The sequence below is a fragment of the Balaenoptera musculus genome, chromosome 17 (assembly GCF_009873245.2).
Source record: "Balaenoptera musculus isolate JJ_BM4_2016_0621 chromosome 17, mBalMus1.pri.v3, whole genome shotgun sequence".
Lineage (NCBI taxonomy): Eukaryota > Metazoa > Chordata > Mammalia > Artiodactyla > Balaenopteridae > Balaenoptera > Balaenoptera musculus.
Genome location: NC_045801.1, coordinates 3,127,721 through 3,140,767, shown reverse-complemented (window position 1 = coordinate 3,140,767; position 13,047 = coordinate 3,127,721). Strand labels below are relative to the sequence as shown.

At 56.6% G+C, this 13,047-nt stretch overlaps 1 protein-coding gene across 5 annotated transcripts in view; it reads right to left on the bottom strand.

The window, feature by feature from the left end:
• The window catches only part of AGO2 (argonaute RISC catalytic component 2), a 106,462-nt gene that overhangs the window by 26,483 nt on the left and 66,932 nt on the right, over positions 1 to 13,047 (bottom strand). For all 5 annotated transcript variants that reach the window (XM_036830796.1, XM_036830795.1, XM_036830793.1 and 2 more), the window contains exons 4-10: positions 8,937 to 9,118; positions 7,177 to 7,313; positions 6,563 to 6,697; positions 5,722 to 5,809; positions 4,312 to 4,459; positions 3,369 to 3,488; positions 3,083 to 3,205 (exon numbers count right to left, since the gene is read on the bottom strand). In XM_036830796.1, coding sequence (XP_036686691.1) covers positions 3,083 to 3,205; positions 3,369 to 3,488; positions 4,312 to 4,459; positions 5,722 to 5,809; positions 6,563 to 6,697; positions 7,177 to 7,313; positions 8,937 to 9,118 — 933 coding nt within the window. The remainder of the gene's footprint in view (positions 1 to 3,082; positions 3,206 to 3,368; positions 3,489 to 4,311; positions 4,460 to 5,721; positions 5,810 to 6,562; positions 6,698 to 7,176; positions 7,314 to 8,936; positions 9,119 to 13,047) is intronic.

Genomic DNA, 13,047 nt, shown 5'->3' with positions numbered 1-13,047 from the left:
GGAGGATGGAGGGGTGAAGAAGTAGATTGTGGGGAGCAGGGGGAGGCCCGGAAGGCTGAGCAGGGGGGGCCCGGAGCTCCATTCACTCTCACGGGGAGCCTGGAGGAAAAGAAGTGCCTCACGACGCTACAGGAAGGCTTCTTGTCTTCTAAACACGCTTCCGTTAATTCTACCTCATCCGTTATCAGTGGGGCAGCCAGGGAAGGGAAGGGAAGGGGAGCAAGGTGTTTCTTACCAGCCCTGTGCCTGGGAGCAGACAGGCCAGCTAGGACCGAGCCTATTGCTGCCCCCGCTCCACACACCACTGCCTGCAGTTGCTTAAGCTGTTCCCATTTGGGAAGAAAAAAACAGCAGATAATGCATCCACTTAATTTTGTCATCTCGCAACCAGAAAGGACCAGGTCTCAACACTGTCACCGAAGGAATCTCTGAACTGCCTTCAAGTGATTCTGGAGCACAAGGGATGGTCAGCAAGGGACACTGTGACTGGAGCTGTGTTGGCTGGACTTTGTGTGCCCTGCAGAGAAAGCTCTTGAGTCCCACAGACTGGGCCTGATTCAGAGAGAAGTCTTTGGCACTGGCCTCCATTTTTAGTTAGGGCCATGTGGAGGGGGCAGAGCTGTAATCCCAGGCCTGTGGGCAGCAGGCCCTGAAGGACAGGGCTGTGCCTGAGTTGCTGTCATTTACTCTGCAAAAGTGTTTTTTAATGAAAAACACGTTTTTCCTACTAAAATAAGCATATTGTAAAAATCAAACATTACAGAAATGAATGTTTTTGTTTTCCTATATTTTCTAAACTACTACCCAGCTCCTGCCAACCTCCTTCTATAAGACAGAGCCACCACCAAGTGTGGTGTTCCAGACTCAGTTAAGTAAACACACACACACACACGGAGTTCCCACGGCAATGCACTCTTACTGTCTGAGTGTTTCTCAGCCTCAGTCCCACCGTGGACACGTGGCTGGCTGACTGCTCTGTGGCAGTCCTGTGCCCTGGAGGGTGCCAGCAGCCGCTGCCCATCAGATTCCAGCCTCCAGACATTGCCGGATATCCCTGGGGGACATTTAATGTTTTGTCTAACAGGACAATGGGTAGGGCAGGTGATGAGAAGTGTTTGCTCCCATTACAATGTTTAAGACATCTGGAAAAATTCATTCATTTAGAAGCATTAAAAAGTTTGGATCCTTACAATTCTAACATTCTTGCAAGGTTAGATTACAAGAGCTGCTTTGTTTTCCAGATGACTCCTGTCTTTACTAAAAGGTGGAAAGACGCTGGATATGCAATGTTGGTTTCACTAGGTAAGTCTCACTACTTCGGGCATCTCCTCACTGACTTGTGAAGGGGAATCCCCCTCTCCCTCCTAGGGCCACAGGGAGGGTTAAGAAGGTGCTGTGTCTGCAGTGTCTGAGCTCCCAGGTGCACAAGTGGGCTGAGAAGGAGCCAGGAGGCCTTGCTCAGAAGGCATCCTGCAGAGAACGGGGAGCAGCCCCCATGCCCACTGGCTAGGGTGGGGTCCCCCCCACAAAGGAATACCATGCAACAGTCAAAAACAACAAGCCAGAGGTCACACACATTCCAAGATCTCCATGGGATCGAAGAGAAAATATTAAGTAAAAAAAGGCAAGGCACAAACGTGTATTTAATATGCAGCTATTTGCACAAGAAGGGGTGAAAAAAATATGTGAATAATCATCCCTGGAGCGATTTTACAAGGAGAATTGCCTCCTGGGAAAGTAACCAGGATCTGGGGAGAGATTTTTTTCCCTATAATGCTTTGTATCTTTTGAACTTTGAAACACTTAAAAAAATAGAACTTATATTTTAAAATAAGAAAGGAAAAAGTCCTGCAAACAAAACTGAAGGGACTTCCCTGGTGGTGCCGTGGTTAAGAATCCGCCTGCCAATGCAGGGAACATGGGTTCAAGCCCTGGTCCGGGAAGATCGCACATGCCGTGGAGCAGCTAAGCCCGTGCACCACGACTACTGAGCCTGCATTCTAGAGCCCGCGAGCCACAACTACTGAAGCCCGCGTGCTCTAGGGCCTGCATGCCGCAACTACTGAGCCCGCATGCTGCAACTACTGAAGCCCGCGCGCCTAGAGCCCGTGCTCTGCAACAAGAGAAGCCACTGCAATGAGAAGCCCGTGCACCGCAGTGGAAGAGTAGCCTCCACTCGTCGCAACTAGAGAAAGCCCGTGCGCAGCAACAAAGAGCCAACGCAGCCAAAAAAACAAAACAAAACAAAACAAAAAAAACTAAAGCTTGCCACAGGCACTGAGGACTGGAGTCCCACTCCATCAGGTAAAAAGGTGTCAAGTCATGCAGAACGCAGGCTCCCACAGGTGCTCACTGACCCACAAAAGCCATGACCTTTGTTTTCTCTCTCTCTCTCTCACTCTTTTTTTTGGCTGTGCCCCGCGGCTTGTAGGACCTTAGTTCCCTGACCAGGGATTGAACCCAGGCCCTGGCAGCAAAAGCGCCGAGTCCTAACCACTGGATGGCCAGGGGATTCCCAAAGCTGTGACCTTGGAAGCTGAGCCCCACCACCTGCGCTGAGGCTAAGGGGGCGGTGCCAGGAGGAAAGGAGAGAAGAACTTCTCGTGAGCTCTAAGGGGCTCAAGGGTCAGGACTGTACTGACCAGAACCAGAGGTCAAATGGGCAAAAACAAACAAACAGAACTGTGCCCGTGACTAAACTGATGTACTTGCTCCCACATACCTCCAAAACAAAAGTTAGAAAGCAGAAAAGCGGCATGAACTTCTGGAGAATAACTCGTCACTGGCAGAGTATCTATCATACAAAGAATGATGCTTTTAAAATTTTGATGAGATAATAAAGTTTACCTTTTGAAAAGAAAAGGGGTGATTCAGAAAACTTTAAAAGGGTTAAGGAAACCAGTCCTTCATGAAGGCCCATAGCTGTTACAGGTTCACACTGGGGCAGGAAGAATTCTTTACCTTGACCATGGTCTACACCTCTGAGGGTGTGTGTGGGGGGGTCAGGTGCTGCGCCCCACCATCGACGTTCAGACACATACTCCCAACACCCACAAAACGCCCCACCCAGCCGTCTACCTACCCGGCCCCCGTAGAGGATGGAAGGCGGCTGGAGGACCCGCCCGGTCACATCGGTCATCTCGTCTTTGACCATGATTCCAAACTCACGAACATACGGATCTGTGTTAAAACTGGCACTTCTCATCTTGAAAAGGGAAGAAAGAAAAGGCACAGAGTCAGGGGTGGACTCTGCTTCCTTCCAGAAGCCGAGTCTGTCCAAAGCATCATGGGGCCTGGCCCTGGGCACCCTGAGCTGGCGTCCCCAGGGTCTCCCCACCCGAGGACTGGTCTGAGGATGTGACGCTCACCAATTTGCTAATCTCTTCCTGCCGATCGGGGGCTGACCTGGCAGTCGCTCTGATCATGGTTGAGGTCTGATTGTCGGTCAGCTTTTTTATACATCTCTGTCCCGCCACTATGTTACAGACCTACGAAGAAACGCAAGAACCGAGTGTCAGCACCGGGCTGGGGAGCGGGCGCGGGTCTGAGGCCAAGCGCGGGAGCTGGCGCCCAGCTCTGCCCGTGACACGTCTATTCGTCACGAGAGAACCGTGAAGCGCCACGCAGACGCCAGCGTGGAGGCTGTTCCTGAGATCCGCCAGGAACCGCACGCGGGAGGAGGCCCTCTGGTCCGAGGCAGAAACCACCGGAGGAAACCCAGCACGACAGAAACGCGAGCCGCGAGCCGCGCCGCTGAAAGCAGCACAGCCTCTGAGGCCACCCAGCAGCGGGGCGGGGTTGGCCTGTGTCCTCACCGTGGGCTGTGCGGACCGCCCGTCCTCGGACACGGGGGTGTAACGCAGAGCTGCCGGTGATGGGAAGGAAGTCTGCCTTCTGCACACAGCACAGGAGAAGCCAAACCAAGGGCCAGGTGTTTCAGTAACTGGACAAATACCGAGAATTTAAAACACTAACAGGAAAGACTTAAAAACTTGTGTCCTTGTTTCAGCATTTGATCTTTTCCCAGGCAAGGATTTTTCAAACCAGAAGTGGATTTTAGACTTCCTGAGCACATTTTCCTGGGTGCCAGGGGCCTGCTGGGCACACACATATGGTCTCGACCTTCACACGAATCCTGTAAGTTACCAAACTCATCTTATTAATGCAGAAACTGAGGCTGGACCACATCTGTTAACCTGTCCCAGGTCCCACAGTGGCAGGAATAACACGGTTTGGGCCTGGGGTGCCAGCGGGGCCCCTGCCCCGGAAGTCCTCCTCCCAGCCCACAGAGATAGAGGGAGGGGGACTTGCCTCTAGGGGAAGGTAGGTGTGTTTCTGCTCCTGTCCGACTTGTAAACACGGGAGGTGAGGGTAGCGCAGGACCAGCTTGTGCCTGTCCTTGAAGTACTGGGCCACCGTGCACTCGACCGTCTGCCCGCTCTCCTGCTGCAGCGGGAACCTGGGCAAGAAAGAGGCGGCTCAGGCCCGGAGCGTCCCAGGCCCCCAGGGGACGGGTGGCCGAGACCCACGTGCCCGCTCACACAGGGGTGCTTTTGTGGGTCTGCTTTCTTAGGGCTGAAGAAGGTGGAGGGTGATTCAAAGCATCTCCCTGGGGGTCAAAACCAAATCATGCCCTCTGGCTTATCTGAACATTCCCAAGTCCCTAAACGTTCGTTTTATCTCTGGAGTCGGGAAGTAAAAAACACCCGCACGCCTACAATATGCAATAATCACAAATGACACATACGTCTAGAGTACATGGAAAGGACTCAGGACAAATGAAGACAAATCCAGAAAGAAAAGCCTGTGCACTTTCCAGCCGACCTCACACTGACTCTGAAAGTCGTTTACTGGCTGAGTGCTCCAAGTGTCCGCCCCAGAAAACCTGAAACCTTCCAGAACAGGACAGTGAAAGGGACAAGCCGGGTCTGCTCAGGCCTCCGCAGCCACATGTGGGCTGAGGCAGGAGAGGCCCACGTGCAGGGGCGGGAGGGCACAGTGGCATCCTGCACTCACGGGGGGCAGCCCCCATGCAGGATGGGGCCGAGGGCGCTGGGCACAGGGGTAGGGGACCTCTGCCGACTCCTTTGCTCTGCCCGGTGGGAGGAGGTCATGGGGACAAGAACACAGGCTCACCTTGCCCCTCCTGCTGCACAGGACCCTGGGCGTCTTGGTATAACCAGTACCCAGAGACACACCAGGCACTTCCCACGGAGCGACCGCGAAATAAACTAACGAGTCCTCACTGGACCCAGGAGGCCTCAAGGTGGGGTGAGGGGGCCACACAACCTAAGACAGCACTGCATCCGTGCGGCCAGCACACTTACTACGCAGACCTGGACCCCAAACTGTCTGTGAAGTGACGGGAGCTCAAGGCAGAGGTCGCAGCGTCGGCCTGGGCCGGGCCACGCTTGTGGATCCAGGCAGCACTAACTGATCCCCACTCCCTCCCTGGACGCCACTCAGCACGGAGAACTGGAAAATGAACCAAAAAGACCTTCCCTCGCCTGTCATATTCAAGAAGGAAAACTGACGGCGAGCCCCGCCCCCTCCCGCCCATACAAGGGGAATTTCATTATTTTATTTCACGAGGTGAAGTGTGCTTTCGGAATTTTACAACTAGCATGAAAATCCTTTGCAGAAGTGATTGCTGCAGAGTTTGGACATCTGAGTGACAGTGAAGGTCAGAGCTGATAAGCGTTTGACAGGAAGGCCGTTTACGTTTGGTGGCTGGCGGGCCGCCGGGTCACGTTGCAGACGCGGTACTTCCTCTTCATCTGCCCACAGTGCGTTATCTCCACCTTTAGACCTGAGGACACACAGCAGCTGGGCTTCAGCATCAAGACTCGCCTGGGCCTGCAGCGCACGCCCCACTGTCAGCCCGTCAGCTTTCAGGGGAACCTCACCCACAGACCCACGGCGAGGACCTTCCGGGTGACCCTCGGGCTGGGCCATCTCACCCCCAGGGACGCCCCCTGCCCCAGGGACGCCCGGGCCAGAGGCAGGGTGTGTTCTCAAAGACGAGGGGCGACGTGGGCTCGGCTGAGAGCGGGCCGTCAGCCGCCTCGGCCTTCCGTGCTTCCTTTGGGGTTATTTTTAGCAACGAGCACTGCTGCCGGCCTTTGAACACCCCCAGGAAGGACAGGTGCAGAGGGGCCAAGCCTACAGGGCCTGCCAGCTCTCCGACGACGGGCAGAAGGACACAGCCAGGTCACTGAACCCTGGGCTGCGTTTTCTTGAGTGGAAACCAGGCTCGGTTAAATGACAAGGAATCAACGTTCCGGAACGTCCTGAGAAACTGATTACACTCGTGCTGCAGCTGCCTGGCCCTCACAGCCGCGCCCGGACACTGCTGGGCCACCCCGCGCAGAAAGTCATCATTTAGAAATCGGCCCCGCTCTGGGAAGCGGGTGTCCTTGTCCTGCGCTGATGTGTCTCTGAGGGCTGGCTCCTCCCTCTGCCCCCTGCCCCCTCCCCTCGGAAACACGAAGGAACAAGAACTTGGGAAACTCGGGGCCATCCAGGTCGCGTCCCTCATCCACCGCGCTGGGCAGCTAGTTACCTTTGATTTCTTTGGTAAACTTGACCCTTTGGGAATCTGTCAGAGGTTTTTGTTGTTCTTCAATACTTTTAAAATCCAAAACTTCACACACAAACTCGATTACTGGCTGTGCCTTATAAAACGCTGTTGCCGAGACTACAGATGGGAAAAGAAGAGACAAAAGCCGAGACGTGACCGGGCCTGCCTGGCGAGGCCACTCCCACGGCCGCCCCGGCTCCCCCGGCTCCCCCGGCTCGCGGACTCCGAGGGGCAGCGGGAGGGGTTGGCAGAGGCTAAAGTCGCCTTCTGAGGAAAACGCTGCGGTTTAAAAACAAAACCCATCAGCCGATGACAACCGCAAGCCCGGGTTTTCTGGCACTTTCTGACCACCTTCTGGTCTCGGGCTCCCTGAAGCTTACTGTTCCCACGCGGGGTCCAACACAAAGGGGCAGCCGGGAACCCCCCCCTCGGCCCCTGAGCCACAGGCTGTGTCTGTGGAGGGGGCCCCGCGGAGGCTCTGACGGTCAAGCGTGAGCGCCACTACCCTCCGTGCACGAGCAGTGCGGCGGGCCGGGCGCGTGCGGAGGGGCCTCGCAGCCCCTCACCCCCCCGACGGCGGCCGGGGCTCCGCTTACCGTCGATATTCAGCATCATCTTCCAAAGAGAAGGCCGGACGGACTGATGGAAGCCAAACCACACCTCTCGGCCCCCGCCCAGCGGGTTGGAGCAGCCCTCGGACGCCGTGAAGAAGGAGCGGCCCACGGGGGTGTACCTGGAACGGGAGCCTTGTCTAGGGAGGCCGGCGGGCACACGCCCCGCAGACGCTCAAGTCGCCCGCCTGTGTCCACGGCCAACGTGCAGGGGGCACGCAGGAGAACTTCCTCCCGCGAGCCGAGGACACAGGGGTCTGGTCGCACCTCGTGCTCCCCACGCGATCCTCCCACCGTGATGCCTCGCCCGCAGCCCTCGGGTCTGCACACAGCACTTCACCTCCTTCTAGGATGGGGCGGGCAGGGGTGCAGGTGCGGGCGACCACAGTCAGCCAGCCGGGCCGGTCCCGCCCGGGCCTCGGGGCGTCTGGCACGGAGGGCCAAGGACCTCGCGGAGACCAAGCACCCAGGCCCCGTTCCCTTTCCACCCGGCTCCTCTATGGGGGGGAGAGGGGGGTGCAGAGCTCGGACCCCGTCTCGGGGGGCAGCGAGGTCCACGTGAGGGAGCACCTACGCCCTCCCGGGGGGGTGACTGACGGTGCTCAGAGGCGGAGGCCACCGCGCTCTCTAGGGCAGCGGCCGCGGCATCACCGAGGCTCCCCGAGGGAAGACCCTGTCGCCTACAGGCCGAGCCACCAACCAGGACACGCACACTCTTTGCTTCCCCCAGCCTCTTTCTCTATTTCCCCCAAACGAACGACTTTCCTCCTGATTATAAAAGTAACATGGTGGCTAATGCAAAGGAATTCAGAAAAAAAAAAAAATCACAGTAATTCCTGCCACTCTTTTAAAGAATGGATTCGACATTTTGGCAACAATCCTTAAGAGCTGGGGTTTTTTGCACCCACCTGCCTTCCTCACATCAACAGTTCCAAGCAGTGACAGACTACATGCAGGGGCCGGGGACCCTGCCAGGAGTGACAGCCTGCCCTGTGTTTCGAGAACACCAGGGTCCCCTTTAAATCTAACATGGCCCTTCAAGGAGACTCCTCTTACACTTACACCCTCCCCTCAAACCTTAGAGTTCTGCTAGGTATTGGGAGAGTTCAGTACGGAGGTTCGTTTCAGTTTTAGGTTCTCCTCCTTTCACTTAATCGTTCAAAGAGTTCCTGAGGCCCTACTGTGCACGACACCCGGGGAAGGAAGAGGCGTCCCACACTGGGAACCCGAGCGGTGGGTGAGGCTCGCACACGGCTGTCACGTGGGGAGCCGGTGTGGCCCTGCGCCTCCATCCGGTCAATCACGAGCCATCAAAGTGTCCTCCTACCCTCTGCCTCAACAAGTTCAAGTGTGGTGGTTAGTGGAAAGTAATCCCACCGAATAAAGCCGAAGTGTGTGGGCGTGCGTGCTTCCCGCAGTCCTGAAAGGCTCCTGCTCGTGGCGGAAGCCAGGCAAGCACAGAACCTGGAACATGACTCCTGAGTGCGCGGGCGACTGAGAAACAGGACCAAGCTCGCACGTTGGGTGGAGTGAGCGGTGCACCCCGAGACAGGCAGGCAACCTTTGTGTGCTTGGCGGAGAACTCCAGCGATTTCTTTTTACATTACAGCTTTTCCCGAGCTGGCGTCGCCACTGCTTTCATCATAGAAACCCCTACGGCCGTCCCCACCCTGTCCCCGAGAACCAGCGCCTCCTCAGACAGAGGATTCAGGCTTCCCGGTTCCCACCTCGTGGACGGTCCTCACCTCATGGACGGCAAATGCCTCATAACCACGTCCAGGGCCTGGATCGTCTCGAAGGGGACGCTGGGCAGCCGCCCCGAAAGTGCATCGTGTAATGCCTGTAAGCTCACGCAGGACACCCACTTGATGGACACCTTGAAGATGCGGTCCTTCCCTTCTCCTGGCAACGTGACCTCCAGCTCCACCTGGGAGGGGATCCAGAGCACAGTTACTCACGCTTCCCTCTTAAGAAGCTACAGGGAGGTCAAGGGTGGTGGGTCAGCTTCCAGAACCCCCAGGCTAGGGAAGTTCAGCCAGTCCTTCATCCAAGCACAGGGGGGGGCGCACTCAGCCCCTCCTCCAGCGGCCAGTGACTGAAGCACAACGGGAGTCCTTCCCACCACGGAGGTCTAGTGCTTCCCGAGCCCGATCCTGCACACGGTGGCAGCCGGGAGAGGCGAGGGGCCAAGAAGGCGTCCTGAGGCCGCACAGCAGCTGATCAGCTGGGGCCTGGGTCGGCCTCTCTGAGGAGGGCACCCCAGGAAGAGGAAAGCAGGGCGCAGGCACGAGCCTAGGCTGCTCCTGGGACAGAGGGAGGGGGCGTGGGCGGCTCACTGGGGGTCCTGGGGAGTTACTCTTTCTCCAGTGGGACTGAGAAAACTGCAGTGGCTCTGGGGGTTCCTGTTTTCTGGGTCCCTTAAGAGTCCAGGGGCTAGTTTTGCAGTGAATAAATCATGAACAAAAGCCTTCTCAGAACAGACATGAGGTAAAACAGAGCAAAACGCTAACAACAGCCTAGATGGCTGTGCATCCTCCAATGCCTTCAACGTTTCTGTCTGATTAAACTTGTCCACAATGAAACGTGGGCAGATCGCAGGCACTGAATGACGCATGTGGGCAGTGGGGACAAGCCAGGCTCTTCCCCAGGCAAACAAGCCCTGATGCTGGTCCAAGGGCTGTCTATGCCCATCTGTGCAACAGGAAAGCGCTGCGGTACCAGCATCGCCAGGTTCAAGAGGGCAGAGAAAGTAGCTTCAACTACCACAAGACCAATCAGAATTTCCTGGGAAGAAATTTAAATTCTCAGAATATATACACAATAGCACTCAATGTTCACAACAGCCCTTTCCAACAGAACTTCCTGTGATAATGGAAACAGTCTTTTCTTGAGCTGACCAGGACAGAAGCCACTGGCCACTTGTGGCCACTGAGCACTTGAAATGTGGCTGGTGAGACTGCGGAACTAAAGTTTTAGCTTCATTAACTTCTAGTAGATTTGAGTGCACACAGCCGCGTGCAGCTAGTGGCGGGTGTTCAGGACAATGGTCCAAGGTGTGCCCTCTGGAGCCAACGCTTGACGAACAGCAAATCCACTTCTCTCCCCGCCTCCCAGTAGGTCCTTCGCCCCTCACCGCACCCACCCACCCTGCTCCACGTGATGCCCAGACCCACCTTTACCCAGTCCCTTCACTCCACCACTGAAACATTAAATTATTATTTGGTGACTGACTAATGCATCCTGAGCGTCACACACACAGACCCCACTCAGTTGACGACTGAAGCAAGTCTGATATTTGCTGATAATACTTCCCCATGTTTATGGAACATCTATTGGTAGGGCACAGACTATATACTTTATCCTTAAACACGCAAAAATCCCAGCAAGGGAGACTTGTTCACCATGCTTTATACAAAAAACACAGACCCTCAGACTCACAGTCCAGCCCGAGGCCGCACAACCGTGAAAGGGCAGATGTGGGACTGGGAGCCAGTGGGGCTGCTGTCAAAGGCCCTTCCACTCACCGCGTGATGACCGGGGTGGGGGGAGGGGGGCTGAGAGGTCCTGGCACCAGCCCTGCTCATTCATTCACGCCCTCCTTCCCCCGTCTCACCCGGCAGCCTGTGCTCGGCTCCTCTGCTCACTCTCCACTCTCAGGGGCTCCCTCCCTCACGCACTTGCTACGCCCCATTCAGACATCACCGGGGCAGCAACTGGACTGCACTGAAGCCCCCTGCACACCTGTGTCCGAGGTGTGCTCCAGCACAGGCCCACACACCAAGCCTGACGGCCCCAAAATGGAAACGGCCCGAGGTCCATCGAAGGGAGAACAGAGCAGTGAGAAAGGAACACGTTCTTCACAGCGGATGGATTTCAAGCATCTAATACTGAATAGAAGTGGCAAGCCACAGAGGGACACTGCAGTATGATTCATCTCAGGGCAAAACATACGTTAAAGACGCACACACAGCGGATGAAACCAGCCAAGAAGGGTCCACTTAACCCAGGTCATCAGGACGGTGGCCATGGGGGAGGGCGCTGGGGGAGGGCTTGGGTGTGGACCAGCAGAGACCTGCTCGCACGTCAGCAGAGGGGGTAAGCACTTCCGCCTATTCAGAAATGGTGCACCGAGGACACGGCCAACAGGTGGGTGGAAACGGCACGCTAGTTTCCATCTCCCACACAGACGTGTACAGCGGGCACTTCACGCCTACCGCACACGTCTCCACCCAGCAGCGCCTGGCGTATCTAAAGAACAATTCTGTGAACAGGAGCTAATTAGACGCTTGTCAATGTCATTCTTTAAAAATGCCTCTATAATCCAACTGAGTGGGATTCAGAGGGGCATATTTTCCTTTAGCAAAAGGTACTTCCATTTTTATTTTATTTATTTTTTTTAAAACACCCTTCCTTTACTTATTTATTTATTTCTGTAATTTATTTATTTTTGGCTGCGTTGGGTCTTCGTTGCCGTGCACAGGCTTTCTCTAGTTGCGGTGAGCAGGGGCTACTCTTCGTTGCGGTGTGCGGGCCTCTCATTGCGGTGGCTTCTCTTGTTGCGGAGCACGGGCTCTAGGCGCGCAGGCTCAGTAGTTGTGGCTTGCAGGCTCTAGAGCACAGGCTCTGTAGTTGTGGCGCACGGGCTTAGCTGCTCTGCGGCACGTGGGATCTTCCCGGACCAGGGCTCGAACCCGTGTCCTCTGCATTGGCAGGTGGATTCTTAACCACTGCACCACCACGGAAGTCCTCTATTTTTAAATAGATTCTAGACCAGCCTCCTCCTGGCCCCCATAAAAAGGGAACAGAATAAGCTCGAGGCTCTACAACATTCTCTGTCAGTCACGTCTCAAGAGGCCAACTGGTACAGGCATCTAATATCTTAGGGATGATGGAGATTTCAACAGAAATGTCACTCCAGGGGCAGGGTGGCACCGGGCTTCAGCTGTGACACGAGCCCAAGAGCAGTCCTCATGTCCGTCAGGGCTGCCGGCCACTGGACTCGCTCCGCACACCAAGACACTTCAACCTCTAAGCGTCCTGAAGCTCTTGGTCCCAACCACGCAGCATCCAAGGGCAGCGTACGGGCCCCCAGCTCTGTGACCTCTGTGGCCCCTTTGGGTCCCGCCTGTAATACGGGACAGGTGGGCGGCCCACGCGCCGCACAGATGCCTGTGCCAGCTGAGGACGCCGGCAGCCCAGAAGCTGTGACACAGGAAGGCGACCACTGCCAGCTTTTGAATATGGACAGCGTTAGCAGGGGCGCCACCCAGGCTTGGAAAACGGTGAGGCAGATGTGAGAGTCAACGTGTCCAGGCAGACCACGGCCACACACTCAGTCCCTTCTGGCTGAACGTCACCAGGGCGACAGACTGGAACTGGGGCAGGAAGAGTCCCGCTTGGTGCCGCCGCCGTGCAGCTCGAAGCAGCGCCGACGAGAGCAGGGAAGGCGTGCGCCGCCAGGGAGCAGCAGCCACGGCGCCCAGCGGGCTTTGCTCGTCCAGATGTGGCTGCCATCCGTCCCTGAGGAAGGCGTGACAGCGCGGGCAGGGCCTCGGGGCTGCCAGGCTCCACGCAGGTCTTCTGTGACCGGCACAGCAACGGATCCCGTCAACGAGCAGCCCGTCCCCAGATGACCCGGGACAAAGCGCTGGGAGACGGCTGGGAGTTCAGTGACCGCGGCAGGAGAGCGACAGGTCCAGGGAGGGGCTGCGCTGCTGAGGAAGCCGCGCTTGCCGAGCGCCTCCACCCGCCGACGGGCCAGAGCACGCGGACAAATGCCGCAGGTCCGGGCCTCCCCGGTGGCGCAGCGGCTAGGAACCCGCCTGCCAATGCAGGGGACACGGGTTCGAGCCCCGG